General features: G+C 44.2%; 1 protein-coding gene across 2 annotated transcripts; it reads right to left on the bottom strand.

Annotated features, from left to right (window-relative positions):
- Positions 1-26,686, bottom strand: tmem145 (transmembrane protein 145). Of its 2 annotated transcripts, XM_041902669.2 has the most exons (16): positions 26,430-26,686; positions 16,615-16,689; positions 15,664-15,741; positions 13,765-13,851; positions 11,674-11,775; positions 9,894-9,978; positions 9,006-9,077; positions 8,081-8,149; positions 7,668-7,748; positions 6,597-6,675; positions 4,843-4,936; positions 3,864-4,036; positions 3,296-3,416; positions 2,400-2,588; positions 2,146-2,206; positions 1-709 (listed from the first exon to the last, which is right to left on the bottom strand). In XM_041902669.2, the coding sequence occupies exons 1-16, from the start codon at positions 26,532-26,534 to the stop codon at positions 690-692; spliced, it is 1,491 nt and encodes a 496-aa protein (XP_041758603.2). In that variant the 5' UTR covers positions 26,535-26,686; the 3' UTR covers positions 1-689. The 2 variants fall into 2 exon arrangements, with proteins under 2 accessions (XP_041758603.2, XP_041758602.2); XM_041902668.2 differs by having other exon boundaries at positions 1-2,206.
- Positions 26,687-27,095: the final 409 nt, after the last annotated feature.

Raw genomic sequence — 27,095 nt, 5'->3', positions numbered from 1 at the left:
TTTTTTTACAGATTGGATTTTTTTTAAATTAGACTGATGCATGTTTCATACTCAGATATTAACAAGTTATACAAGAAAAAGTAAATAATTGTTGACTGCTTCCATTTCTTAGAAGAAACCGGTGGTAAAATTGTCCTTGACACAGTCTTATGAATAGGCTACTTAATCAACTTAAAGTTATTCAGACACCATTTTTAAAATGTCTGATAATGACACTTGATTAAATTAATATGAACATATCTACAGGTAACGTTTGTATATTTGATACCAGAATATCATTGGATAGTGGTGTGGATACGTATAATTCAGTTATAAAGCGCTCTTCAAAGTCACTTTGAAATAAATGGCAGAACAGAAAATCTAAGAGAAGGGGGACATTAAAGTGCTCCATGCAGGACAAACAGGACGTTGGTGCTATTACTTTCACAGTTACTCTAAAGGGTTTGCTTCAGTTGTGTATGGGCCAAGGAGTTTTCATGGTCAGAAAGAACTACTGATCCTACTTATCGATAAACAACAATGAGCAAGCCCCTCACACAGTATCAGAGCAGATGTACTGTAGAACTTCACTGAGGGAAACGGCCATACATGTACAGGTTTGACATGACATCATTACATACTAGTCAGGTGAGGGGGGGGGGGGGTGATCATGAAGTCATATCCTCGCTGGACAACCTTCCCTCCTTAAATCATGTGTCAAGGATGGAGGCTGAAATTGAAAATAAAACAATCTATAAGTATGATTTTTATGTTACAAAAAATGTAACTTTAAAACCACCCCTTTCCTTGTGCTCTATTGCATTAATACATTCACCAAGGTCTACATACATCAAGGAATTACATTCAGAGAAAGCTAATATCTTGCACTCCAGTGAAAACTGAACAGTAGTATTCAGAGTTAAAACAGTTATCTGTGGACAGTATGACATAAGGTAACATAAGGTTCCAATATAAATCCCTAAGAATTGACATTAACACCTCCTCAGTAGCCTATATGGTATGAAATATACACAGTTATTGTATAGTTACTAATGTTATTGTATAGTTGTTTGGTACAACAGGCACACGCACTGTATGAGCACATGGAGAATATCAGTTTAGAGACAGGGAGTACGGTAGATACAGTACACACTTGTTTTACCAGTACCTCAGGGGTCCACAGTAAACTGAACATTGTACACTTAAACACCAGTATATCAAATCCTATAGCCTGGAGCAATCAACATATATAAGAATATAAATCATCCCAACATATCCTATATGGAGAAATTAAATATTTTGTGTTAACAAAATCTGTCAAACATAGAAAAAAACAAATGTATTGTTTCAGGAAGGGAGTGAACATTTTACTCTGGTACAATGTAATGGCATGAGAATTGCAATGGTCACAGCACCACTTGGAATTCGACAATGTGGAAAAAAACATCCCTTTTGTAATATAAACTCTGCAACTATTTTAAAGTAATGGTAACTCATTCTCTTCAGCTATTTACACTTTCCCTCAGCCCCTCCATTGATGCCTTATAAATTCTTGAATAAAAGTGTTCATAAGAGTTTTGTTCAGTCTCCACTGTGCACTCCTATCACTCTATTGCTCAGTCTACATCCACTCTGTCATCTCTTCCCTCTCGGTGCCTCTCTCCCTGGTCATGTTAAAATATTTATTGCTTCTTTTTTCTTTTACAACCTCAGCACTTTTGAACTCACAGCCATTTCCTCTCCTTTATTCCGCTCTTTTCCCATTCTCTCCATTCAGAGGTGAAAATGGGACATTTAGGGCTTCTATTCCACATGCCTGCTTTTGATGACTTCCCCTTCTCTTCCTCCTTATATCCTTCCCTCGTGGCTATCCATAGCTTGACCTGTTTTCTGTGCTACCTGATCTTCCTCCACCTCCCTTTCGATCTCTCTCCTTCTCTGTGTCCCTCTTTCTCTCTCTTTCTGTCCCTCTTTCTCTCTGTCTGTCTCATGCCTTGGTGCCCACGCCCCCTCCCCCCTGCATGCTGAAGTACTCAGTGAAGTGGGAGGGGAGTCGTGGAGGGGGAGTGGGGGAGTGGGCGTTGAGGCGCGGGGGCATGGGGGGAGGGAGTGGGGGGAAGGTGGGTGACGACAGGTCGGCCGTGGTGGTGATGATCTTATGCTCACTGTTCCTCTGCACTTCCTGTCCCTTCCGGGCCACCGTCTCCTCCACCGTCTTCACCGGGCCCTGAGAGAGAGGGAGGTATAGGTTGAAAGGTTAAAGGTCACGCTGGGTTGTATTTGTCACACTATCAGTTACCACATCCTTCTCTGACAACTCCCTATGTGCTCTAACACCTCTGGAGTGTTACAGGTTCCAGGCACTATATCAGACCTTAGTATCAGTTACTAGATCCTCCTCAGACCATACATCCACTCACCGACTGGATGGAGAAGAGTTCTGTGAAGTTGGGCTGGGAGTCGCCCAGGAAGGAGCTGTTCCCGTAGGCATGGTGGGGGAAACTCTCACTCGCCACACCCGCCTTTGGACTGGACAGCAGGATCCCGATCTGAGAGGTCCGCACGTGGTACGGGAAGTTCTTATTGGCCGCAGAGGGCCGTGTGATAGCCTGTGGCGAGGCAGGGTGGGAGGGAGAGGGGATGGATGGGAGGAATGTATCATATTCAGGATATTGCCTGTTGCCTGTACAAATATTAACCTGCATTCTCCATACACTGATACACATTCCTGCACATATAATAACAGAACAGTATGTGTGTGTTGTGTCACTGACAAATGACAGAGAGGCTCAGTCTGGTATAGAAGTCTGGGACAGAGAGGCTCAGTCTGGTATAGAAGTCTGGGACAGAGAGGCTCAGTCTGGTATAGAAGTCTGGGACAGAGAGGCTCAGTCTGGTATAGAAGTCTGGGACAGAGAGGCTCAGTCTGGTATAGAAGTCGCGGACAGAGAGCCTCAGTCTGGTATAGAAATATGTGAAAGAGAGGCTCAGTCTGGTATAGAAGTCTGGGACAGAGAGGCTCAGTCTGGTATAGAAGTCTGGGACAGAGAGGCTCAGTCTGGTATAGAAGTCTGGGTTTGGGATATACTGACGCAGAGGCCGATGAGGACAGACAGATATGACTCATAGATATTAAAAGAGAGGTGAGAAGGGTTTGTATGTGTGTGCGTGCGTGCGGAGGGCAGAGGGTTACTAACGAGGCGGGCGATGAGGTCTTAGAGATATAACTCATTAACATCAACAGTGAGGCAGTGTGTGTATCTGTGCGCACATCCGTGCCTGTGTGTGAGTGTGTAGAGAGATGAAGGGTACTAACGAGGAATACGATGTGAGCATAGAGGTGGATGCCCAGTTGGATGCCGTTGACGATCTTCTCCCGTGCCCAGCGAGGGATGCCAAAGTTAGCTATCAGAGCCATGACGGGCACCGCGAAAAACCTGCCAGAGGGACAGAGAGGAGAGAGAGTTAATGAGAGAGAGAGGAGAGAGAGTTAATGAGAGAGAGAGAGGAGAGAGAGAGTTAATGAGAGAGAAAGGAGAGAGAGATTAAGAGAGAGAGGAGAGAGAGAGATAATGAAGGGGGAGATTGAGATATGTAAAAAAGGAATATGGTGGAGTAGTGACAAAAGGAAACGAGAGGGAGAGGAGGAGGAGGGAGAGGGAGAGGCGGAGGGAGAGGCGGAGGGTGAGGAGGACAGATTTAATATGAGCAAGCAAGAAGTGGAAAAATAAGGGAGACAGGGAGTTTATTGGGCTTCACTGGGCTTTGAAGGGAAATAAGAGAGGGTGAGAGGTTGTAATGCTTTGTAGGGAATGAAGTTGATTAACTTGACAGAGACAAACAGCATGCAGAGAGTGAAGGGTTGTAGGGCTCTGTCCTCTCACCAGAGTGTGTACGCCGTGAAGAAGGGAATGTAGAAGGGTTGTTTCTCAGGGTAGTGTTTGAGGGAGATCAGGACGGCGTAGCAGAACCACACGTAGGCCAGCAGCTGGAGACCCATCAGACCGTAGCCCGCCGGGCTGTCATACGCATACAGCACCTCACCTGGGTCAAAGAACTGAGACACACACACACACACACTCAGAACGTCCTACAACCACACTAATGGACCCCACCCTACTAATCAACCTACTAACTTTGCCCTCAAACAAAGAGGTGTATTACAATACGTTCTCCAGCGTGTGTTGTAACAGCATGTGGTCTGCTGACATGTGGGATGTGAAATCTACTAGTTTTTATTGGTGAGTGTGTCTAAAAGTGTGTGCGTATGTGTACAAGTGTGTGTGTGTGTGTGTGTGTGTCTGTGTGTCATTGACTCTTCTCTACAACTGGGTCATTGACAGTGCCTTTGATTGCGTGCTATGTATTCAGTTTCACAGGCCAGAGACTGGATATCATTGGTCATACAGGGTTACCCCTGTCGTCCCTGCATTATGTATGTACAGGCCAAGTGCTAGGCACCGACAGGCTGGGGAAGAAACTCCTGTCCCTCTATACTACAGTACATCTTGAGTAGGCCCCTTTTATTTTCATATGTTCATTTCACCTTTATCTTACCAGGAGGTCCCATGACAAGTGAACCTCATTTCCAAGAGGGACCCGTCCTAAATTATAGTACAGCACATTTTGCACTTGTAACGGAGGTGATTCTGTGAACCATGCTTGGCTGATGAGTGACCGTGCCCGAGACCTGAAGACTAGCTCCTAGAGCTAATGCCTAGGCTTCAACTCAGTAGGCTAACACAGTCTTGTGGGACACATGAATCCCTGGTTGAAACTTAGACCGTCATACACTGGTCCTTCACGTATAGCATGAACAGTATGAGTGTAGCAGCAGCAGTTCTGTAGTGTAGACTGCAGTACCTCTGCCTCGTATATGAAGAGGATGATATAGGTGACGGTGTAGACTGTCATGTAGATGGACAGCTTGACAGATCCACTGTGGCTGATCCTCGCCCTGACAGAGACGGATACACACAGGGGGGGTTAGTCATTCACTGTATCTACATTTTAACCTGTATTTCACGCACGTAGGCACCACACTCACATCAGAACATCACACACTTCTCACTCACTCACACACTCACTCACATATAACACACCCGCGCACACCCACACACGCGCACACCCACACACGCACACACACACACTCACACACACACGCACACACACACACACAGGGTTGGCCACATATTCCCTCTTTATGATGCAGTGTAGACAGACAGCTTATCTAAATAGCTATTCATCACCACATTTCAGAGATGTGGCGATTATGACAAAGTCTGCTCTATTAAAGTCACAGCTACTATTCTGTATGAGATAGTGAGAGAGAAAGGGAGACTAAGAGAGAGCGGAAGGAGAGCGAGAGAGACAGAGAGAAAGACAGAAGGGCGATGAGAGAGGAGCAGAGCGGGGAGAGAGACGAACAAATGAGAGAGAGAGCGGAAAGAGAAAGAGAAACAGGGAAATTAGAGTGAGAGCAGAGAGAGACTGAGCTACTGGTACGAGTTAGAAGGGTAAGACGGAGAGAGACTGAGCTACTGGTACGAGTTAGAAGGAGTAAGACAGAGAGAGACTGAGCTACTGGTACGAGTTAGAAGGCGTAAGACAGAGAGAGACTGAGCTACTGGTACGAGTTAGAAGGGTAAGACGGAGAGAGACTGAGCTACTGGTACGAGTTAGAAGGAGTAAGACAGAGAGAGACTGAGCTACTGGTAGGAGTTAGAAGGAGTAAGACAGAGAGAGACTGAGCTACTGGTACGAGTTAGATGGGTAAGACAGAGAGAGAGACTGAGCTACTGGTACGAGTTAGAAGGAGTAAGACATAGAGAGACTGAGCTACTGGTATGTGTTTGAAGGAGTGATATGATGTGTTTTATATAGGATTTGTTAATGTGTTTGATATTACGTGTTACATAGGATTTTGAGGATGAGGACATTCCATTTATTTATGTCACTGGTGGGTGCCAGAAGGTATTTGTACCAAGGAGGTCTAGGGGGCCCACTTGTGTTAATCTTAGAATGAGTATGTGATGGAATGTCCTTACTGGGGTGCAAGCTGACTGGATTGCAAGATGATACTATTGTAGTTGGGAGTGACACCCAATAATGATTGGCAACTGTTGGATGGAATTAGCTTGCAAAACAGTATATAAACTGAGAGATTTTCTATGTATTCATTCAAATAGCAAGGGGCCACTCACGTGCAGTTTGTTTTGTTGAATCCGGTACCGTATTTTAAATACTTTGTATCAACTCTCCATCTAAGTGTTAAATATCTTCTTGCATATTGAATTCCTTGATACCAGAGAAACTCATCATAACAAGGAGTCAGACATAGAGAGACTGAGCTACTGGTACGAGTTAGAAGGAGTAAGACATAGAGAGACTGAGCTACTGGTACGAGTTAGAAGGAGTAAGACAGAGAGAGTGGCTGGAGGATTTAATCCAGAGACACACTGTAATGAAGTAGTGAACCTGTCAGCCAGACAAGCAGTTAGACTGACATGTCCCCCAGGGGCTCTGACCCTGAGACCATAGGTGCGACTGCATGAGACCAGACAAAGTGTGAGACACACACCGCAAGATACACACACACACACACACACACTCCCTACCTGGTGACAGTGAAGCCTTTCCCCAGCAGGATCAGCATCAGCAGGAACACCAGGAAACTGACAGAGAACAGTAATTTCCCTGAAGAGAGAGAGAGCGAGAGAGAGAGCGAGAGAGAAGAAAATGAGAACCCCACAGAGAGTGAAAGAGAGGTTACTGTAAGTAGGGTTATAGTATCTGAATATGTAACATCATACCCGAACCTGAAATCAGGTCACTCATTCACTCCAGTACACGCTCACACACACTTGCACACACACCCAAATAAGGATACACTCATCCTCTCGTGTGCACTCTCTTGCACTGCATGGGTTGTGTGGGAAAGTTTCTGCATTACAGCCTTTCTCAGGGTGCTTTTGCATTACATCCTTTATCAGGGTGTTTCTGCATTACAGCCTTTATCAGGGTGTTTCTGCATTACATCCTTTATCAGGGTGTTTCTGCATTACAGCCTTTATCAGGGTGTTTCTGCATTACAGCCTTTATCAGGGTGTTTCTGCATTACATCCTTTATCAGGGTGTTTCTGCATTACATCCTTTATCAGGGTGTTTCTGCATTACAGCCTTTATCAGGGTGTTTCTGCATTACATCCTTTATCAGGGTGTTTCTGCATTACAGCCTTTATCAGGGTGTTTCTGCAATACATCCTTTATCAGGGTGTTTCTGCATTACAGCCTTTATCAGGGTGTTTCTGCAATACATCCTTTATCAGGGTGTTTCTGCATTACAGCCTTTATCAGGGTGTTTCTGCATTACATCCTTTATCAGGGTGTTTCTGCATTACATCCTTTATCAGGGTGTTTCTGCATTACATCCTTTATCAGGGTGTTTCTGCATTACAGCCTTTATCAGGGTGTTTCTGCATTACATCCTTTATCAGGGTGTTTCTGCATTACAGCCTTTATCAGGGTGTTTCTGCAATACATCCTTTATCAGGGTGTTTCTGCAATACATCCTTTATCAGGGTGTTTCTGCATTACAGCCTTTATCAGGGTGTTTCTGCATTACAGCCTTTATCAGGGTGTTTCTGCATTACATCCTTTATCAAGGAGTTTGTGATGATCAGGCTCACCCATTATCTTGAGACTGCCGTTGCCCACTCCATCTCTGGCATACAGCCCCCAGTAGATACAGTGGAACAGAAGGCTGAGAACTGAGGGGAGGAAGAGGGGAGGAGAGAGGGACGGAGAGAGGGAGGAGATGGAGAGCAGGGAGGAGAGTGAGAGAAAGAGAGAGGGATATTTCACTGTTTCTGCACTGCAGAGCTGTATATAGCAGCAGCAGTCCTACCCTACACAGAGACAGGGAGCTATCTGTATGGTGCTGAAGCAGTGGTTAATATCTATGATAATCAGAAGGAGTCATTACCATGTCTGAGATACCAACGACTGCAGTGTGTGAGTCAGATTGTGATGCTGCTTGCAACCGGCCGCCTGTGGGTGTGTGTGTGAGTGTGTATGTGTGGAGTTAATGGTCCACACTCACCCTCTACACCAGCCGCAGTCATAAACATCTTATATGTCGTATGGAGAAGCTGCCTTCCCTTCAGATTATCTAGGAGAGAGAGACAGATAGGGGGAGAGAGAGAGAGAAAGAGAGAGCGAGTGAGAGAGACAAATAAAGAGAGAGTGACATGAAGAGGAGAGAGAGAGACAGATGAAGAGGAGAGAGAGAGACCGATGAAGAGGAGAGAGAGTGACCGATGAAGAGGAGAGAGAGACAGATGAAGAGAAGAGAGAGAGACAGATGAAGAGGAGAGAGAGACAGATGAAGAGGAGCGAGAGAGAGAGATAGATGAGGAGGAGCGAGAGAGATAGATGAAGAGGAAAAGACAGAGAGTGATGGGTTAGAGGGGAAAGATGCAGTGACAGAGACACAGAATCAGAGATGGTAATGTATAGAGAAGGATAGATAGAGAATGAGAGAGAGAGAGAGAGAGAGAGAGAGAGAGAGAGAGAGAGAGAGAGAGTGGTGTATTGGGCATTAGTATGTGCAGCAGGAGTCTGTGTGTTTGTAGACACATGGGCTGTATTATCTGACGAGATGCTCTCCCACTTTACCTCCCCAGGCTGGCTTCTACATGTTCAGCCCAAATGACAAGTTCCTCCACCAGAGAGGAGCCACTTGTTCCTCCCTTCCCTCATTCCCAGTCACAGTCCCCATTCCTTGCCAGATTCCATAATGACAAGCTCTATTCCTCTAATCTTTGTCTTCATTCAGAAAGGCAGGCGCTTTTCACCCCTTCCCTCATCCCAGAAAGACTAGCACTTAAGGCTAGTGTAATTCTGACGTTAGGTGCATTAATGCCAATGAGACATTTGTGTGAAGATGGGAGTTAAGAGCAGAGATCTCAGGTTAGGGTTGGCTGCTAAGTGCTTTTCTGGTGTGATTTTGTTCCTCAGGCACTTACAGGCAAAATAACAGGAGAGGATGAAGACCAGAGAGAAGATAACCAGGAACGTGATGTCAGTCTCCAGGATCCCTGAGAATAGAGGAATGGGGTTAGAGAGAGAGAGAGAGAGAGAGAGAGAGAGAGAGAGAGAGAGAGAGAGAGAGAGAGAGAGAGAGAGAGAGATGGTGACAAGAGAGAGAGGGAGGGGGAGAGAGAGAGAGGCAGATAGAGGGTGTGAGATGGTGACAGAGAGAGAGAGAGAGAGAGAGAGAGAGAGAGAGAGGGTGAGAGAGAGAGAGAGAGAGAGAGAGAGAGAGAGAGAGAGAGAGAAAGAGTGAGATGGTGACAAAAGAGAGAAGGAGGGGGAGAGAGAGAGGCAGATAGAGGGTGTGAGATGGTGACAAGAGAGAGAGGGAGGGGGAGAGAGAGAGAGGCAGATAGAGGGTGTGAGATGGTGACGAGAGAGAGAGAGAGAGAGAGAGAGAGAGAGAGAGAGAGAGAGATAGAGGGTATGAGATGGTGACAAGAGAGAGAGGGAGGGGGAGAGAGAGAGGCAGATAGAGGGTGTGAGATGGTGACAGAGAGAGAGAGAGAGAGAGAGAGAGAGAGAGAGAGAGGGAGAGAGAGAGAGAGAGAGAGAGAGAGAGAGAGAGAGAGAGACAGAGACAGAGACAGGTCATTAGAACATCAGGATAAGGGAGTAGTTTAATATTGCCATTTTCTACACTGCGTCCCTTTTCCTTTTTATCCATTCCGCCCATGTTAATCCATCATCATTAATTCATCCATCCATCCATCCATTCCTTCGTTATCATAATTTGTTCATTTTAATATGCTTTATTGCCCGTGTTAAATAGTGTTGGACAAAGCCATTAACGTTCATTCTGTAATCTGTGTCGTTCTCACCAAACTCGTCTGCAGAGAAATGCTGTGTCCAGAAAGACTGGCCATTGGTCAGCTTCATCTCGTACTCCAGCTGCAAACCTTCCCCCTGAGAGACAGAGACAGAGACAGAGGGGGAGAGAGAGAGAAAGAGCGAGACAGAGGAAGAGAGCGGGGAGTTAGATGGAGCGACAGTGAGCACACAAAGAGCTCATTTCACAGAGAGGAGTTCAAAGCCTCTGGAGTTTGTGTTGTTGTGCTGTGAGTGAGAGAAAAAAACCTTTGATTTCATCTACCAGCCAAGACTCCATCTCAGTACCTCCATCAGAAGAGTGAAGAGCATGAAGCGTGCACTGTCACAAAATCAATACTAGCCAGGCAGGACTGGGAGAGAGGGAGAGAGACATTGAGAGACAGAGAGCAGTGAGAGGAGACAGGCAGGACTGGGAGAGAGGGAGAGAGACACAGAGACAGAGAGCAGTGAGAGGAGACAGGCAGGACTGGGAGAGAGGGAGAGAGACATTGCGAGACAGCGAGCAGTGAGAGGAGACAGGCAGGACTGGGAGAGAGGGAGAGAGACACAGAGACAGAGAGCAGTGAGAGGAGACAGGCAGGACTGGGAGAGAGGTAGAGAGAGAGACAGAGAGCAGTGAGAGGAGATGAAGTGATGCAGAGAAAGGCCACAGTAAAGGAGAGATGCAAAGAGTAGGTGAACAAGAAAGAGTAAGAATGAGAGAAAGAGGTGAAGAGAAAGACAGAGAGAGAGTGACAGAAGCGCCAGAGAGAGTAAGAACTGAGAGAGGGTGGAAGGCGTGTATTATATTGGCAGTGTGCAGGCGAGGTGAGGCGGGGAGAGTCCCTAGGGCCATGTGGGCCAGAGACAGAGCTTTAACTTCAGTCCAACACCATTAGGCATCATGTCCGTCAACAGCCCTCCACTTTGCTGCCGTGACAACACAACACACTCTCCAGGAAACATCCGCTTCAATCCTGTCTGTCCCTCTTCACAAACACTCACTCTCTACTAACACTCCAACACTGCCAGTCAGTGTGTGGATAAAATGGCCCTGCCACCACACACACACACAGATGCAGACACTTGCGCACACACGCTTCTGCATGTATATGCACACACAAAAGCACTCAAGCACACATACAGAGAAGATCTACACTGAGTATACCAACATTAGGAACACCTTCCTTTTGCCCTCAGAACAGCCTCAATTCGTCAGGCATGGACTCTACAAGGTGTCGAAAGCTTTCCACAGGGATGCTGGCCCATGTTGACGCCAATGCTTCCCACAGTTGTGTCAAGTTGGTTGGATGTCCTTTGGGTGGTGGTCCATTCTTGATACACACGGGAAACTGTTGAGCGTGAAAAACCCACCAGCATTGCAGTTCTTGACACAAACCGGTGCGCCTGGCACCTACTACCATACCCCGTTCAAAGACACTAGAATTTCTTGTCTTGCACACATACACAATCCATGTCTCAATTGTCTCAAGGCTTAGAAATTATTCTTTAACCTGTCTCCTCCCCTTCATCTACACTGATTAAAGTGGATTTAACAAGTGACATCAATAAGGGATCATAACTTTCACCTGGACTCACCTGGTCAGTCTGTCATGGAAAGAGCAGGTGTTCTTAATGTTTTGTATACTCAGTGTATGTCAATCTGTGAGTGTGTTTATTATGTGTGTGTGTGTGTGGGGGGGGTGTATATGTGTGTGGGCGGTGTGTGTCATCAGGGTAACAGGGTCTGTGTGTGTGTTTCTCAGTGAGAAGTGAAAGGTCGGTGCTCACCCCACACTTGCTGAGAGCGATGTACCACCATCTCTCCCTCACCGAGCGGAAACTACGACCTCCCACACAACTCAGCACCTCCTCATCCCCCTCTCCTTCCACCTTAGAGACAGAGACAGCAGAAAGAGAGAGAGTTAATATATTAATAGAGAAGACGCTCACACACTCAAAAACACATTGAATCAACACATCCTAACACATTTCTAAAGAGGAAGTTACACACACACACACACCTCTATCTCACATACACACACTCCTCACACCTCACAATAGCTAGCTCTTTTAGTTATAACTGAATAACTAAAAACAACCACAGTCCCATAGGCAAACATACAAGACAAGCCCACATATACAGTGCCTTCAGAAAGTGTTAATACCACTTCACTTATTCAACATCTTGTTGTGTTACAGCCTGAATTCAAAATGGTTTAAATATTAATTGTTTTACCCATCTACACACAATACCCCATAATGACAAAATGAAAATATGTTTAGACATTTTTGCAAATTTATTGAAAATGAAATACAGAAATATCATCTAAAGTCATCTTGGGTATGTCTGTATCTGCTTTGCACATATGGATTTGGGGATTTTCTCACATTCTTCCGTACAGATTTTCTAAACCTCTGTTAAGTTAGATGGGTAGCGGCAGTGAACAGCAATCTTCAAGTCGTTCCACAGATTTTCAATGGGATTCAAGTCTGGGCTTTGACTGGGCCACTCAAGGACTTTCACATTCTTGTTCTGAAGCCATTCCAGAGTTACTTTGGCTGTACAGTATGCTTGGGGTCATTGTCCTATTGGAACGTAAATCTTCGCCCCAGTTGTAGGTTGTTTGCACTCTGAAGCAGGTTCTCATCAAGGATTTGCCTTTATTTGGCTCCATTCATTGTTCCCTCTATCCTTACCAGGCTCCCAGTCCCTGACAATGAAAATCATCCCCATAGCATGATTCTGACACCACCATGCTTCACAGAAGGGATGGTGTTAGATGGTGATGAGCTGTGCCTGGGTTTCTCCAGACATAGCACTTTGCATTCAGGCAATTTTGGTCTCAGACTTTTTTGTCTCAGAATCTTTTGCCTTATGATCTCAGTCTTTCACGTGCCTTTTTGTAAACTAAAGGCATGCTGTCATGTGCCTTTTTCTCAGGAGTGGCTTCCGTCTGGCCACTCTCCCATAAACCCAGATTGGTGAAGTGCTGTAGAGCCTTCAAAGTCAACTCTGGACCTCAAAGCCAGTTCCACTGCATTTTTTCCTTGTTGCCCTTTAATCAGAGACTGATTTAGACCAAGGACACCAGGTGGGTGAAATTAATTATCAGGTAGAACTGAAAACCAGCAGGCTCCGGACCTCATAGGGAAAGAGTTGAATACCCCTGCTGTAGAGACTGTTGTCTTTCTGGCAGGGTTCTCCCATCTCAGCCAAGGAACTCTGTAGTTCTGTCAGAGTGGTCAGTGGGTTCTTGATCACCTCCCTGACCAAGGTCCTTCTTGCCCAGTTTTTGGTCGGACGGCCAGCTCTAGGCAGAGTCTGGGTAGTTCCATATTTTTCCCATTTCCCAATGATGGAGACCACTGTGCTATTGGAACCTTTCAACACTCTAGACATTGTTGTATACCCTTCCCCAGATATATGCCTCATCACAATTCTATCTCGGAGCTCTACGGACAGTTCCTTGGACTTCATGGTATAGTTTCTGCTCTGACATGCACAATCAACTGTGGTGTGTTTCTTTCTAAATCATGTCCAAAAATGTAATTGGCCAGAGGTGGACTCCAATCAAGTTGTAGTGACATCTCAAGGATGATCAAAGGAAATTGAATGCACCTGAGCTCAAATTGGAGTATCATAGCAAAGGGGTGTGATATTTCTGTGTTAAGTTTTTAATAAATGTGCAAAAATGTCTAAAAACATGTTTTAACTTTGTGATTATGGGGTATTGTGTGTAAATGTTTTATTTATTTAATCAATTTAATTTTGAATTCAGGCTGTAACAACAAAATGTGGAATAAGTCAAGGGGTATGAAAACTTTCTGAAGGCATTCTATAAGACAGAGAGCTGTAGAGGAGATTGTCCATGTTCTTACCACACAGCCAGACCAGGTGTAGCGCGTGGTCAGGTTGATGACCTGGTTATTCTCTGGCCTCAACACCTCCTCCTTCTGGTAGCAGTCCTGTGGTCATGAAATACGGTCAAGAATAAGAAAGAAACAGTGTCATACACACATCACATTATGCACAGGTACTGGACAAACTAACCATAGAAATAGAATGAATAGAAAGGGCATCTTCATTCAAGTCAATGATGGCATAATCAGTGTACTGGCAGCCATTTTGAGTGCACCCATAGTCCCAATCAGTATTAGATTGCAGTAGAGATTTACACGGGAACAGGACTCCTGTGGGTCTTGTGGGTCCCGCGGGATTCCGACAGAAATCTAAGTGATGTTCTAGAGTGAAGTTCGGGACAGGAGTGACAGTCCACAGGAACGGGCAGCACAGGGATAGTAATAACATTACAAAAAATATATGTAATGTGTGGAGCAAACTATGTGTAGGCCTAATATAGTTTACTTAATAAAAAAATCATACAAAATAATGCCTTCATTGCCAAAATCTCATAATGTGATTGTTATCTTGTGTGTGCACTGCAGACAACTGTCATGAGTTCTGAGCAGCAGCCAAATGGAGCAGTTACTATGGTTACTCACACACAGAGCGTGGGACAGACAGACGAGCAGCTAACGGAGGAAGTTACTTCAGATTTCTGCACATACATTTTTTTTGCATGGAACGGGACGGGAGTGATTTTTATCGAGACCGGACAGGAATGTTCCAGGGGTTATAGAACTGTTGCAGGATCAGGACTAGGGCCGGGACGATACCAGTATCGCAATATTTTTTCCATGGCAAAAATGAAAACCTGCTGTATATAAAATATTGTGTGCTATAGCTTGGAAAATAAATACATGTAACTCTGGATGACAACATAATTATGTTTGTTTCCAACATTAGGGCTGTTTTCCTAAAGAAGTTAAATGTTTCCTTGCCACGATCCTAACAAAATACTGGTATTGTCTCGGACGTAATCAGGACAGTACGGGAAAACATTTTACAGGACAAGACAGGACAGTAATGAATTTTCACTCCTGTGTCGCGGCCCTGCCCGCCTGTGGGGAAAACAACATGTGATTACCTAGGTTGCCCCATTGGCTAACAGCAAAAACTTCACCTTTTTCAAACACAATTTTCTTGTTGTCTGCTTGTTTATGTCAATTACTAAGCGACACAAAGCCTGAAGCCACAGGGCTCTTCTCGCAGGCTCTATTTCTCTACATGGGAGCATTGCGAACCTTAGGCTGGGTTCGATCCCCGGGACCACCCATACACAAAAATGTATGCACGCATGACTGTAAGTCGCTTTGGATAAAAGCGTCTGCTAAATGGCATATTATTATTATTATTTATGACCTGGTTACATGTACATTGAACAACACAGCAGCTTTTCGGAATGTTTTGTTATTTCTTCGACCACGAAGTTGGCTCTTTTACAATGGGGGTCAATGGGAAAGAATGTTTGTTTCCCCCAATTTGTGGGCGTGGTCGAGGGGAATTCCTTCATATGACGTGAATATCTGAATATCGACTGAGTATGCCAGGAAGTAAAAGCAAGAAGTGTACCCTTCAATCTGTGCTGTGATTTGTTGAGTCAAATCAACTGACATTACAAAAAAGACATTCCATTGCATGAGCCACATCAGTTAGCATCATTTGAATGAACATTCTACATTACAATGGCAATCCAGCATAGATGAGGTAAAGGAGTCAATGGAGCGCTGACGTTCCATTGACCAGATTGGCGCACATTCAACAAATCTGATCTAACAAAGTGGACATTCATCAAATCCTGATTTATGCATTGTAACAGGCCCACATATACACACACACACACACACCAAGCGTGACACAGAGTAGTGGTTTCTCACCTTGTCCGGCTTCTTGTACACAGCTGGCCACTGAGAGCTGTCATCAAAGTAGAGCAATATATTCTGACAGCATCGCGACTAGAGAGGAGAGAGAAAATGAGAGAATGGAGGAGGGAAGGAAGGGGAAAAGAGGAGGGAGGAAAGGGGAGAGGGAAAGGGGGCCTAAGATTAATACCAGACTGCCTCAAAGTCTGCAGGCCACTAACAGCAACCAGAGGAATACAGAAAGGATGACCGAAATGAAAAAGAGAAGAGAAGAGAAGAGAAGAGAAGAGAAGAGAAGAGAAGAGAAGAGAAGAGAAGAGAAGAGAAGAGAAGAGAAGAGAAGAGAAGAGAAGAGAAGAGAAGAGAAGAGAAGAGAAGAGAAGAGAAGAGAAGAGAAGAGAAGAGAAGAGAAGAGAAGAGAAGAGAAGAGAAGAGAAGAGAAGAGAAGAGGAGAGGAGAGGAGAGGAGAGAAGAGAAGAGGAGAAATGTATGGAGAATATAACAGGAACAGACAGAGGTAGACTACCAAAGACAGAAAGAGTGATGAAGTCAATTTAGAGGAGAGAGAGAAAACGAATCAGTGGGGAGAGAGACAAGAGAGACATGGACATACAGGAAAGATGATGAAAGATGACTTGTAAAACAAAGTTTGTCAGACAGAAAATAAGAAAATAATAGGGTACATGGGGACAATATATGAGAGAGAGAGAAGAGAGAGAGGAGAGAGAGAGAGAGAGAGAGAGAGGAGAGAGAGAGAAGAGAGGAGAGAGAGAGAGAGAGAGAGAGAGAGAGAGAGAGAGAGAGAGAGAGAGAGAGAGAGAGAGAGAGAGAGAGAGAGAGAGAGAGAGGAGAGAGGAGAGAGAAACAGGAGAGCAACTCACTAAGAGGGAGAGAGACAACAATACTGATGGAAAAAAAAGAAGAAAAGAGAATGATGGCTAGAGGTCAGTTGTACTATAACCTGACCTTTTGGTAGCGGAACCGGAAGTCCAGACGTCCAAAATCAGTGAGAAAACAGAAGCGAGTGAGGAACAACCAGTCCTATTTAGAGTGGGGAACCGGAGAGAGGGGGAGGAGGAGGGAGAGAGGGGCATGGGGTAGAGGATGGGGAGAGGAGAGAGAGGGGGAGATGAAGGTGAGATGGGGAAGAGAGCAGGAAAACCTGGCTTTAATATTCAACCAGCATCATGCCAAGATATAGTGCTGATGGTATACAGTGCTTCACTGTCCTTCCATAAGGCACTGCAGCAGGGTATCAGTCAATGGGCTGTGCTGCAGATGTAGGCTGACAGACACATACACAGGCTGTATAGAACTGATCATTAAACAACACAGAAAAGTTTGAACTTACAGCTGCACTATATCTCACAGATACCGAGCAAATCTGCAGCAATATGTCAGAGAGCAAGCCATCTGTAGTTAACAGTTAACACACTCAGCCATATATCAAGAGGCCTAACTTCCAGACCTGCTGAATCATACAGTACTACATACTGCACTGTATTGTCCTAGATTGTATTGTCCTAGGCTAAAGGTGTATCCATGACTACGGAGCAGTCACAGAGGAGGAGAGGTGGTGGGGCTGGGGGCTGGGCCTGGGGTATATCATATGACTGCCCAAGGACTGTGAAAGACCCCCTTGTTAGGCTCAGACACACACACACCAAACCTCCATTACCCCCTTTATTGTCATAGCAACCACCACATGCTGCCTGAGTTTGCAGCTGCCATAGAAACCATGAAAGTCACTGCACTCACTCAGAAATACACACACTCCTTTCTACTTCGTTCTCTCTTTCGCATGCACGCACACACAACCCCTTAAATTAATCTGTGTTTCTGTGTTGCACAGACAAATTAATCTAATTTTAGACCCTCCCTTAACGTCTTTCCATTTGTACTGACCATCTTTCGCTCTCTCTTTCCCCCTCCCTAGCGGTCTTTCTGTCCCCCTCCCTAACTCTCCTTCTGTATCTACCACCTCTTCCTCTATCTGGTTGGGCTGAGTTGGAGTTTGGGGCCTGATGTTCGCAGTTGCTGAGCACTTCCGGCCAGAATCTATCTCTGGCATTCTAGTATGGTGAAAGGATTGCCTTTGTTTCAGATACTTTTTGCCGCCCAAATACTTCAACATCCAACAATGAACATTGGGACAATATATTTCAACATCCAAACGTTGGGAATGATGAGAAATGGAATATGGAAAATTAATGTCTATTTTGTGATGTCATTAAAAATGGTATAAAGGCATTATAACGAAAACATTGTGACTTGAAGAGCTTTTAAACTGTGTATATCAGGTTTACATACTTTACGTTGTGTAGAAAATATCAAGGAGGAAGACAATGTTTTCGTGAAGATTATAATGTGATTTTAGCTTTCTAACAAAATCATAGTGATGATGATACTTTTGCCTCGTAACTAGCCACGCCCGAGGGAGCTCAGAGAGCGTGTCAGTATGACGGAAACGCCCCTCTTTACCAGAGTGCATAAAAGATTGAGACAAGAATTATCAGATCAGACTAGACAGACCTCAAGCTGCAGCTTTTGTCCATATTGGTCCCGACCCTGAAAATCAACACGAGGTGAAGACGACAAAGTTGCCTCCACTAACAATCAATGTTACGGCTGAGTAGCTGTTCTAAGTACTGTTTAAGTGGGACCATCTAAGAAGGTGAATTTAAGTGGGACCATCCTGTTACCTTCTTCAAGCCATCGTCTACTACACTGCTCTCATCACCCCACAGGGGATCATCGACACAGCTGATTAGCCGTCCTCAGAAGACCACTTCCAGAACGAGTGAAAGTAAACAGAAGAAGGACATTGTGACCTCTTGTGGACAATCTGAGCCTTACATCTAAAAGGCCATCCGAAAGAGAAGGCCCACGAAGGCCTGGGTCCAACAGAGATCCACGACGAAGACCTCCAACACGTAAATACATGCATTACTTTTCTTCCCAAACGGGCGGCAGTTCAGGGCAAAGTATTAGGATTACTGTGAGCGTAGGTCCAAGTGTTTTCTCTCTCTCTCTTTAACTCGCCATCTTTTGTAACAAGTGTCATATTGTGTTAGTCCGCTAGGGACCCGTTTTCATTGTATTACGTTTCTAATCCCTATCTATACCGTGCACGTATTTGTATCTTGTGTTATCATTTTTTATTAGTTAGTAAATAAATAATTCAATACATTTGTGTGGTACGGAATGATCAGTAAGACCTGGGTTCGTGCAGACTTAAAGAGTCTACAACTTTCAGAATGAGACTGATATGAGGTAAATTATTAATAAATGACTGTTAAACGATAAGAGATATCTAAATATCTTTAGAGTTAATTCGGGAAACGGTAACTCATTAAACAACTTTGGTGCCCCAAATTCCTATTGAGTTAATTGTTACATGATTAATTTAATCTAGTAACAATTAAACATAGTAGGTAATTATTTGATAAATAATAGTCATCTCTCGAGTGGCGCAGTGGTCTAAGGCACTGCATCGCAGTGCTAGCTGTGCCACTAGAGATCCTGGTTCGAATCCAGGCTCTGTAGCTGGCCGTGACCGGGAGACCCATGGGGCGGCGCAATGTAAAATGTAAAATCACAATAATGAGAGTCACGACAACATGTTCTTATTGTATCAGGTATTCTTTTTATATATATTTTGTGTTCAAATTAAGACAATTATATGTACCTCATTTGCATAAATACACCATGTATATTTGCATATATGATTAAATTAACATAAAGGGGAGGGGCAGGGCTGCAACAACCAAACACTTGCTCTGTCTACCCTACGTGCACTCACCTGCGCTCTCTAGACAGACTCATGAATTACTTTTGTTGTCACGTTGCTTAATTTAAAAACAATGCTAATAGCAGGTCATCCTCGGATTCAAAAGTCCCTGTGTTTATAAACGTGGATAACGATTTTGCCACCTCAGCATTCTTTTGTGGCACAGTCGATGCCAGGCAGGGCTACGGGCCAGAAGGTTGAGGGTTCGCTGACCACCACAGACGAGCTCACTCTCCCTGCCTGTTTCATTACACTACGATCAGAGCTGGCTGCAGACAATGATCAGCTAGGGGGAATCAGATTTTCAACATTTTAATGCCATACTTATAATAATTTAAAATATATGCAATTCATTTTCCACCAACAGGTTTCTGTGCCAATGCACCACACAACCAATAAACAAAGCATACCGACTTCAGACACTTCAATATCATGGTTTGCGTTTTCAACACCACAATAAATAGATTATGTCAATCTCGACAAACAGAAAATACCTGCTTAAAACTATAATTTTTCAGAATGTGTAGGTTTACTAGTTAATAAGAAAATAAATAAAATGTAATTGTTCAATAATGTATAATGTGTTGTGTTTAAAAATAAAAATATCTGATCATATAAAATGTGTTGTGTTTATATTACTTTTACAAATAAAAATATGTGATAATAAACAAACAAATCTAAACTAACAAATGTCAAATCATATTTGTCGCCGAGATGACCAGTCACTTTGAGTAACGTTATTGTGTATTCTACGTAATGACGCAGTTTTACGTTATTACGTAATGACGTCATCACGCAATGACACCACAACATCATTTAGCACCTTTTAGCAACAAATCGAACTGCCTCTAGCAACTTCCCTGAAAAGTAGTTGGCAACACTGCGCCTAAGCCTGTAGGCCTATGCATGCAATGCCCTGATGCATTTAGTGCTCAAATCTCCGACAGCTGAACCGTGAGGTTAAAACAATAGGCTATAAAGCTTTGTAATGCTACACATCTAAACACAAGGATTTTTATTTATTTAAATTTGTTATAGGCTATTTTGAAGGACATGTAAATGTGGCTCATTTGACCAATATCCCATGTTTATTGATGGCGCTGGTTGTGTGGGTGACGCCGTAATGGGTTAAGCACCCAATGCATATGGATTTCTCAAATGTCCAATAAATTACAATCTGGTCGATCTCCAAGCCATTCTTAGTCGATCACCAAACATTTCTGTAAAAAACCCAACGATAAGCCTTGCGTTTCTATTTTCTTAATTGGTCTCGCTCTGTTGGCGGTAGATGCACCCGATTCAGCTGCCCTGCGCACCGGGTAGGTGACGTGTTCACATTTTCAAATCAAATTACATTTTATTTGTCACATGCGCCGAATACAACAGGTGTAGACCTTACTGTGAAATGCTTACTTACAAGCCCTTAACCAACAATGCAGTTAAAGAAATAGAGTTAAGAAAACATTTACTAAATAAACTAAAGTAAAAAATAAAATAAAAAGTAACACAATAAAATAACGAGGCTATATACAGGGGGTACCAGTACCGAGTCAATGTGTGGGGTTACAAGTTACAGTGGGGAGAACAAGTATTTGATACACTACCGATTTTGCAGGTTTTCCTACTTACAAAGCATGTAGAGGTCTGTAATTTTTATCATAGGTACACTTCAACTGTGAGAAGAAGAATTCCGGCTCTCACAGACCTGTATGTTTTTCTTTAAGAAGCCCTCCTGTTCTCCACTCATTACCTGTATTAACTGCACCTGTTTGAACTCGTTACCTGTATAAAAGACACCTGTCCACACACTCAATCAAACAGACTCCAACCTCTCCACAATGGCCAAGACCAGAGAGCTGTGTAAGGACATTAGGGATAAAATTGTAGACCTGCACAAGGCTGGGATGGGCTACAGGACAATAGGCAAGCAGCTTGGTGAGAAGGCAACAACTGTTGGCACAATTATTAGAAAATGGAAGAAGTTCAAGATGACGGTCAATCACCCTCGGCCTGGGGCTCCATGCAAGATCTCACCTCGTGGGGCATCAATGATCATGAGGAAGGTGAGGATCAGCCCAGAACTACACGGCAGGACCTGGTCAATGACCTGAAGAGAGCTGGGACCACAGTCTCAAAGAAAACCATTAGTAACACACTACGCCGTCATGGATTAAAATCCTGCAGCGCACGCAAGGTCCCCCTGCTCAAGCCAGCGCATGTCCAGGCCCGTCAGAAGTTTGCCAATGACCATCTGGATGATCCAGAGGAGGAATGGGAGAAGGTCATGTGGTCTGATGAGACAAAAATATAGCTTTTTGGTCTAAACTCCCCTCGCCGTGTTTGGAGGAAGAAGAAGGATGAGTACAACCCCAAGAACACCATCCCAACCGTGAAGCATGGAGGTGGAAACATCATTCTCTGGGGATGCTTTTCTGCAAAGGGGACAGGACGACTGCACCGTATTGAGGGGAGGATGGATGGGGCCATGTATCGTGAGATCTTGCCCAACAACCTCCTTCCCTCAGTAAGAGCATTGAAGATGGGTCGTGGCTGGGTCTTCCAGCATGACAACGACCCGAAACACACAGCCAGGGCAACTAAGGAGTGGGTCCGTAAGAAGCATCTCAAAGTCCTGGAGTGGCCTAGCCAGTCTCCAGACCTGAACCCAATAGAAAATCTTTGGAGGGAGCTGAAAGTCCGTATTGCCCAGAGACAGCCCCGAAACCTGAAGGATCTGGAGAAGGTCTGTATGGAGGAGTGGGCCAAAATCCCTGCTGCAGTGTGTGCAAACCTGGTCAAGACCTACAGGAAACGTTTGATCTCTGTAATTGCAAACAAAGGTTTCTGTACCAAATATTAAGTTCTGCTTTTCTGATGTATCAAATACTTATGTCATGCAATAAAATGCAAATTCATTACTTAAAAATCATACAATGTGATTTTCTGGATTTTTGTTTTAGATTCCGTCTCTCACAGTTGAAGTGTACCTATGAAAAAATTACAGACCTCTACATGCTTTGTAAGTAGGAAAACCAGCAAAATCGGCAGTGTATCAAATACTTGTTCTCCCCACTGTACATGTAGGTAGGGGTAAAGTGACTATGCATAGATAATAAACACTGAGGGGTCAATGTAAATAGTCCGGGTGGCCATTTGATTAATTGTTCAGCAGTCTTATGGCTTGGGGGTAGAAGCTGGTGAGCCTTTGCCGTGCGGTAGCAGAGAGAACAGTCTATGAACCATTTCATATGTCTGAAGGTACAAACTCTGCCTTCCAGTCTGGGCCCGGGGGGAGAAAATCAAGTGCACTAAAGGCCTACAACTGGCCAATCGGATGGCTCAGATTACTGTCTCTGCAGTAACGTAGCAGGCATAAAAGAAAGCTACAGCAAAGTTGATCATGTGAGATTTCTAAACTTTGAAAACCATGACCAGAGAGAGACTGTCAACGAATACAGCAAAGAGCTGCTGTTTTTTTGAGTGAGTTCATATATACGTTTTTACTCAACACTGTCAACACTTTCTATTCAACACTTTTATAAGCCATAAAATGCGTGTTTTCCCTACTTCCACTCACACTACAATCAGCACTGCAGCTGCAATGAATGAGTAGGAAAGTGTATCGATAGGCTTGCGTTGTTATTATTAGTGACTTGGGTCTTCTTTCTTTGGTCATAGGAGTAACAACATGCATTTGTGCATGACGCAGAAATAATGCGGTGTGAATCGAGTTTCGCCATCAGCTGGAAGACGGTGTCCCTTCTGGGTCAGTGTCAGCTGAGGAAAGGGAGAGCGGAGAGATGTTGAGAGGCAGACCCTCAGTCTGCTGCCCTCACCCTCTGCTGAGACTGACCATCAGATGCAGGCACATTATTTAAAAAAGCACATTATTAAAATGTTTGCTCACTCAGCTGTGCCTCACAAGTAATAAAACAACGGATCTATTACCGGTGTGATCATATAGTCTTCCTCAAATGTTGAAATATAATTTTCAAAAATGGTCAGAGAAGAACAACAATGCATTGGCAGGGCAATTCAAGCAAAGCCAATATGCGGTGATAATGTTTTGGGCCTATAGCCTACTGTACAAACGCTCATTACTACACTACTGTTTTTAATAGGTTAAATGTTGCATTGGCTTACGTTTTTAAGTCATGTAAAAAAAAATTTGAACGGTAGATCTCAGCTTGCATTTTGACTCAGAAAGTGATCTTGACTCAAAGGTTGGTAACCACTGCTATAGCCTATTACAGATCTGGACAAACAATCCACCAACCACTATTGTCACTATGAACGATGGATAGAGGGCAGGATAGACAGACTGGTAGACTATATTGACCTGTGGTGGTATAGTAAAAGTTAACACAGGGAGTGCATAAGGGAAGTACCAAAACGCCTTGATATAGGGGAGGCCATGCAAGCAGATGAGGAAATGTGGCTAGGATAGAAGAAATTATCATGTAAAACCTGCAAAAGGGTGAATGTAAACCAGGGGGAAAACACACTACCCTCCCCTGTGGCCGAATAACAAAAAACACACAACCCTCCCCAAAGCAAAAAAACAAAATTTTACAACCCTCTCCTATTTTGAACCCCACCCCCTTAAAAAATTTGTACACACATCTTTCTTGTGATGTTAGTGTCGAGATGGTGTGTTAAAACCCAGATGAAGCTTTAGCATTCTTATAGAATCAACGGAAAGACAATGTAAGTCGCTCTGGATAAGAGCGTCTGCTAAATGACTTAAATGTAAATGTATTCCATTGAGCCCGTTTAAGCCATTACCGGGGTGCGTTTGACAGGTCATTACAAACATTTCCACGGTCGTAACGTTATCGGTGCAAAAACGACAGGCACAAGCAAGAGCATGAAAGAGTCGCAGGAGTAAAAATAAAGCATTCACTGCAGCGAAATTGGATTTTGCACCCCTCAAACACAGGAAAAGATATGGCTGAAAAAAGTATCCTCAGGTGGGCGGGGCATGCACATTGCAACAGTAAGGAAATAGAGCCTCGTCTAACAGCAGTGTTTCTGAGCAGGCCAGTCCAGTCTAGCCCCAGTCCACCCCAGTCCATGCAGCTCAGTGTAAGCCTAGCCCAGATGGCACCTGTAGTCCGGCCCTAGGCCCAGTCGGTCTCAGTGGAGAGTAGTAGGAGAACAGGAGCAGTGGAACAGTGGATGGGGTGTCAACCTTAATCCCCCTTAGTCCTCTCATTACCCCACGGCCACTGCATTGTGATGCAGAGCCATTGAGCCAGTGTGTGTGTGAGTGAGGGAGAGAGAGTGTTCGTGTGTGAGTGAAAGAGAGTGTGAGTGTTTGTGTTAGACACCCCATTAATCAAGTGCTAGGCCTCGATGCAGTATCCGGTCACTACTACTCCCTCCCTCTCTCTCTGTCCCTATCCCTATCTTGCCCTCTGTCTGTCCCCCCCCCTCTCCCTCTCCCCTCTCTCTCTCTCTCTCTCTCCTTGCTAAGCCTCATTAACAATTAATTACCAATCAGCTAGTCAAGTCACCCCTGGACCTCTCAATGATTCATTAGTAAGGTTACACAACGGTGCAACACACACTCACTTGCCTAAACATACTCACAGCCACATGAAATCACAACCACACACAAACATAAATAAACTCACAAAAACCTAACCTATAATCCTCCCCACCATCACTGAACCTGATCATACATTGCCTGCTGATTTGGGATTTTGTACTCTACTGTGACTTTGAGATCGAGGGTGAGGCTGTGCGTGTGTGTGACCTTGGGTGGGAGTCAGCAGACAAGACTGATGTGTTTAACAGTCCCACTGGACAACACACACATACACTATATCAACATGTCCAGATGAGTGTTGTTTCAGTCCATTCAGAGCAGTGACATGGTGCTTTGAGGGAAGACCTAACCCTGGTTCAGACTAACACACACCACGTAAGAGAAGAGAGTACAGAGTACGTCTGGCATGAGCAGGAGATCTAATATGGATTAGGTTATTCATAAGCATTTCTGATATTATGCAAACACTAGTGCATTTAGCTAGTTAACTATAGTTTGTCAATTTTCAATAGCTCTTGATTGGAAACCACATAATGATCTGATAAGTAGCCTAAGTGTTTCTATGATACAATTATATTGTGTAGGGCAGGTGTTAGCCTACTTTATGAGGCATAAAGGTCATGGGCTAAACATCACACCTGATCATAACTGTTATGCAGAAGTGGGATACTAAAAGGAGCTGAGATGAGAAGAGTTATGTGAGAGCTCATTACATCTGAGTGCACTTTACACTTGCCTGCCCTATAACATGGTCACTCACAGCACAGCAGGGCATGGGAACAATATGATCATAACATCTAAACCCAGAATGAATCAATGGAAACACTGAGATAAAAATCAGATAATAGTATCGTTGATATTTATAACAGAGTGATATCAGAGAAGACTCTTTTTTATATTGATAGGCTAGTGTTAAGTGTTGGACCACGGCTGATGTGAGATGAGGAGGACCAATAACAAACAATATGCGACGTGAGCGACAACTGACGCACACCTGTAACCGCGGGGTTACCGTTATTGTATGCGAAGGATGGATGTGAGTTATTTTGGTTACAGTGTAGGATATCACCAACGCTTGGCGCTATCACAAAGAAAAAAATGCTAGATGGATTTGCAAGTCACATTCTCGTAAACATCCACAGCTTGCTTCTACCCGTCGGTGAGAGCCACATTCTTAGTCAGAACGATGTAGATATAATAGAAATACGCTCGCTCTGACAAGCATAGAGATGCGCACAAATACAAGGGAGTATGGACAGCCTGTAACATCTTGGAGAAATTGCTTGATTAGAATAAAAATGATCAGGCAATTTCGGAGCGCGTCACACTCGCAATATAATATACACACCGCGAGGCTGTAGGCTACATGAGAAGGCGCTGCCGAGTCTAACAATGGTGTCATTGTCACAAGTGATACATTTTAGGTATCAAACACCTTACCTCCTTGGTATTGACGATACCTCTCACATATTTCCCCAGAACCGAGCCAACGCAGAGAACGCTGGACACCACGGCCAGGCACAAAAGTCTCTCGCAAATCTCCATCTTATCCCAGTCTTTCGCTACTCAGTGGTCGTCCGGGCCCCCCTTGCCAATCAACTGGAATGCAGGAAACGACAGTATCCGAGAGGGAAGCCTAGAAGACACTGGGCGCGCGTTCTCGTCTTTTGCGGATGCATGTGGCCCCAATATTTTGAGCTGTGAGCTTGCTTTGGATACGCGCCCCTACTCCTTCCCACTCACTGGTAACAGAGGCAGAATGCGCGTTCTCGCTATAAGATTGCGACACATCCAAGACACATCAGTCATTCACATATAAATTATTTGTCACCTATTTGGTCAAACATTTTAAATGAATGGGGTTTTCACTCACATTATAGGCCTGTTGTTCACTCTTAGCCTAGGCCTATAGAATTGAACAAGACTGTAGTAGGCTACACCTAAAATCACTACACAAACTAGCCTATGTAAATCATCACACCAAGGAGATACTACATGATTTTCACGTTCAGATAAAAGTTGCATGTAACGTTTAATAGCCCACAAATAACGAATAAGCCTTAGTCCAGACAGACACTGCCCACTAATGAATGCCTACTAATTAAT

The sequence above is a fragment of the Coregonus clupeaformis genome, unplaced genomic scaffold (assembly GCF_020615455.1).
Source record: "Coregonus clupeaformis isolate EN_2021a unplaced genomic scaffold, ASM2061545v1 scaf3182, whole genome shotgun sequence".
Classification (NCBI taxonomy): Eukaryota; Metazoa; Chordata; class Actinopteri; order Salmoniformes; family Salmonidae; genus Coregonus; species Coregonus clupeaformis.
This window is presented reverse-complemented; position numbering and strand designations above follow the sequence as displayed.